Source organism: Eulemur rufifrons, unplaced genomic scaffold (assembly GCF_041146395.1).
Source record: "Eulemur rufifrons isolate Redbay unplaced genomic scaffold, OSU_ERuf_1 scaffold_114, whole genome shotgun sequence".
Classification (NCBI taxonomy): domain Eukaryota; kingdom Metazoa; phylum Chordata; class Mammalia; order Primates; family Lemuridae; genus Eulemur; species Eulemur rufifrons.
The window spans coordinates 79,177-83,308 of NW_027182896.1; the positions used below are offsets into that span (position 1 = coordinate 79,177).

General features: G+C 42.2%; 1 protein-coding gene across 1 annotated transcript; it reads left to right on the forward strand.

Moving 5' to 3' along the window:
- Positions 1 to 276: 276 nt before the first annotated feature.
- Positions 277 to 2,638, forward strand: LOC138379677 (olfactory receptor 7A10-like). The gene is made up of 2 exons (XM_069464817.1): positions 277 to 286; positions 1,725 to 2,638. Exons 1-2 carry the CDS (start codon positions 277 to 279, stop codon positions 2,636 to 2,638), a joined length of 924 nt encoding a protein of 307 aa, XP_069320918.1.
- The last annotated feature ends 1,494 nt before the right edge of the window (positions 2,639 to 4,132 follow it).

Here is a 4,132-nt window from a genome sequence, read left to right on the forward strand (position 1 = left end):
TTTCCTTACTGTCTCTCAGGGATCACCTCAGCTTATTAGATCTTTTCCCCCACTCAGGTCAAATTACTTCTTCTTTCTCTGTTCATTGGACAGATTTTTTTTTTTTTTTTTTTTTTATCACAAGGCAGAAACTGGCCATACCATATTTGAGTCTTTAGGGTTACATGTGTATGGGAGATTTCCAAATTGGAATTCCTGGGTATCATTTCTGTATTTTATCCAGGAAACATAATTTGATATTGACCACTTGCCTGGTAACAATTTCTGGATGTGGATATGGAGCCCAGTGTGACCAAGGTGGGAAGAACATAGGCAAAACATGGCCTCAGGAGGGCAGGGTGTGCTGCTTCTGTGTATGTGTTCTGTGTGTGTGTGTGTGTGTGTGTGTGCGCGCGCGCACACACTTGTGTATGAATACCCTTAGGGTGAGAGCCGGTTTCAGAGAATGGTCACTTGGGGTCACTATATTCCAAAAGGTAACTCCTAAAGGCCAGAACTCAAGGCTACAGCAGGGAATATACAGGGGATGCATTTCAATCCATGGGACACCTTTGCAACTAAATTAATGAAGAGCAAATGCAACAACATCTGGACAGAGGGACTCCTTGTGTCAGCATGTTTCAGCAGCGACAAGGCCACCTCCGTCCTCAACCACCTCTGACACCTTCTCTCATCACTCTCCTCTTGCTCATTCCCCTGCCACACTGGCTTCCTTGTTGGTCCTGAACATCTGAAACAAGCACATTCCTAAGGGTCTGCCATTGGTCGTTTCTTCTGCCTCACACACACAACTTCCTTCTGCAGGGAACATGGTGCCTCCTGCCCTGCCTTCATTGTGGTCTCTGCTCAGCTGTGACCTTGTCTGCTGGTCTTTCCTGATTGCCCAGTGAAAAATACCACCCCATTCGCACTTTCCTTTTTACCTCCTTTCTTGTTCTTCCGAGGATTCATCACCATCTGACAATAGTATGTGGTATTTTTTAAATTTGCTTTTATCATTCTCTGTCACTCTATTGTAGGGACTTTTGTTTTCTAGCACCGTTAACTCACTGTCTAGATAGATAATGCCTGGAACATGTCAAAATTCTCTTCAGATTCTCCAAAGGCACGAAAGATTTTCTAATTGCAACTTTTGAATACATGCCCTCAGGGAAAGGCTGAGAGTGGGACAGGAGTTCCTATTCCGAGATGGTCAAGGGATCCCCTAACAGGGACAAGATTCACACACAAATTATTGACATTAACTTCTTGTGAATGGAGGTTACCAGAGGCTGAGGCAGTTGGGGTGGGGTATTTGGGAGATGTTGGTCAAAGCATATAATATCACAGTTATAAAGAAAGAATTAAATTAAATTGAAAATTAAATTAAATTAAAAACATGTACAACATGGTGACTATAGTTGATGATGTATTTTATTGTTGAAAAATGATAAGAAAGTGGATAATGGTTCTCACCACAAAAATGGTGACTAAGGGAATTAATGCACATGTGAATTGACTAGATTTAGCTTTTCCATAACGTATGTATACTTCTAGCCATCACGTTGTACACAACAAATACACACAACTTTATTTTTCAAGTTAAAAATAAACTTTTAAACGTAGAAATTACCTTCTTTACTGTAGACTATAAATGAGAGCATTTCTGTCATGTTTGTAATGCATAATTGTCATGTTCTCTTTCTCTTTCTTTTTTGTCAGTCACATCAACCACATGGATCTAGGGAATGACACACGCATTTCAGAATTTCTTCTGCTGGGATTTTCAGAGGACCCAGAACTGCAACCCATTCTCTTTGGGCTGTTCCTGTCCATGCACCTGATCACTGTGCTTGGGAACCTGCTCTTCATCCTGGCCACAGTCTCAGACTCCCACCTGCACAGCCCCGTGTACTTCTTCCTCTCCAACCTGTCCTTTGCAGACATCTGTTTTGTGTCCACCACTGTCCCAGAGATGCTGAATGTGCAGACATGGAGCAAAGTCATATCCTACACAGGCTGCATCACCCAGATGGACTTTTTCTTTCTCTTTGTAGGACTGGACAACTTCATCCTGACCGTGATGGCCTATGACCGGTTTGTGGCCATCTGTCACCCCCTGCACTATGCAGTCATCATGAACCCCAGGCTCTGTGCACTTCTTGTTCTGGTGTCCTGGATCCTGAGTGTCCTGAATTCCTTGTTACAAAGCTTAATGGTGTTGCGGTTAACCTTCTGTACAGACTTGGAAATGCCCCACTTTTTCTGTGAACTCAATCAGATAATCCACCTTGCCTGTTCGGACACCTTCCTTAATGACGTGGTGATGTATTTGGCAGTGATGCTGCTGGGTGGGGGGTGCCTTACTGGGATCCTTTACTCTTACTCTAAGATAGTTTCCTCCGTACGTGCAATCTCCTCGGCTCAGGGGAAGTGTAAAGCATTTTCCACCTGTGCATCTCACCTCGCGGTCGTCTCCTTATTTTATTGTACATGCCTTGGGGTGTACCTCAGCTCTGCTACACACAACTCACACTCCAGCGCAACAGCCTCGGTGATGTACACGGTGGTCACTCCCATGCTGAACCCCTTCATCTACAGCCTGAGGAATAAAGACATAAAGAGGGCTCTGAAACGACTTTTCAGAAGGATGCAATGAAAGGGCCATTTTTCAAGTTGTGCCATTGATTTCAGAGCTCTAAGCCTCAGAGCCAGAAATTGTGATTCAATAATCAGATCACTGAAGTAGACTTTGCTCCTTCTGTTTATTTTTCTGGAGTTTCAATTTCTTTGACCTCAACTTCTTTTTGAATTCATGCCATTCCTTCATAAAGCTTTCTGCTCTCTCATATCCAACTCTTTTGCCCTCTGTCATTTTCCTACTTTCCTGATGTTATTCACAAACTACAGTCAGAAACAACTTGGGCGTTCCTATTTGTCTCATGTACTGGTGAGTTGTACTAGTCCTATGAAATCAACCACCCTTGGCAACTATAAGGGCATTAATACAACTTGAATGTAGATGAATAAAAGACCACGGTTTTCTACTTTGGACTCCGTCGTTCCTTTCGCTGTCACCACCTTAGCTTCTCCTCCTGATGATGTAAACTTTGACATAGAAGTGAGTTTCATAGGTGATGATGGCATTTTATTTTCCCCAATGGGATCCTGTGCTCTTTTCATCTCAGTTTCCACAGTGTCTTCCATATTCCCTGTAAACAGTAGGAAGTCAAATATTGCTCATCAAATGTGTGTTCCAAGTGTGCTCTACACAGAAAGACAGGTTTGCATGAATCAATTGACTTTAGAATGACTTGGAGTCAGAGATGGCCTTAAAGAGGGCAGAGTAAGATTTTCAGGCACACATTGAATGACTGTGGAAGATCTGTTGTCGTGATGTTCATCTACTCACAGAAGTTTGGAAACTTGGTGTCCATCGTGACAACATTTTTTTCATGGCAGTGAAAGATTTGGTGTCGTGGTCTATATTATTTTACTGTATCATCTTGCTGTTTCTGCTTAAAATATCCCAGTGCTACATACAGGTAGGATTCCTACCATTTCCTAACACGTCTCCCCCTTTAAAGAACTTTGTCACAAGCATTGAACTATAGGAAAATGCACAATATGTGTATTTACCTCATCTTCAGCTGCCTTATTCCTTTTACTGTAAACTGTCTTCAGTCTTCATGGTCAAAAATGACTCATGCAAGAGCTTGAATGTCTGCTTTGAACTTCAACTTTTTAGATATTCTTGAGTACAATATAGAAATAGTAGAAGAGCTTAAAAGAATCTAAAATTCCTAATGTGACTATCTGGAACCAGCACGAGGGCAACAGGTATAATAACCCGAGCACAACAGAGCTTAGACTGTTAGGCTCTCAAGCACTTTGATCCCTGCACAGTGACCTAGGAGGAGGTTTCTCTTCAAAATCACAACTTCCTATGTCCCAGGAGGAGAGCAATGCTAGACTCACTTCCTGACCCAAGATAATTTCTAATGTCACGGTGAGCTTAGTTTATGGGTAACTATTACACAGTCACAGTAGCTGCTATCCATGAACAGCTGTGTATTCCAGGTAACTTCCACTAAGCTGTAAAATATTACTTATCACAAGAATGGAAAAACAAACACCACAAGTACTCATCATT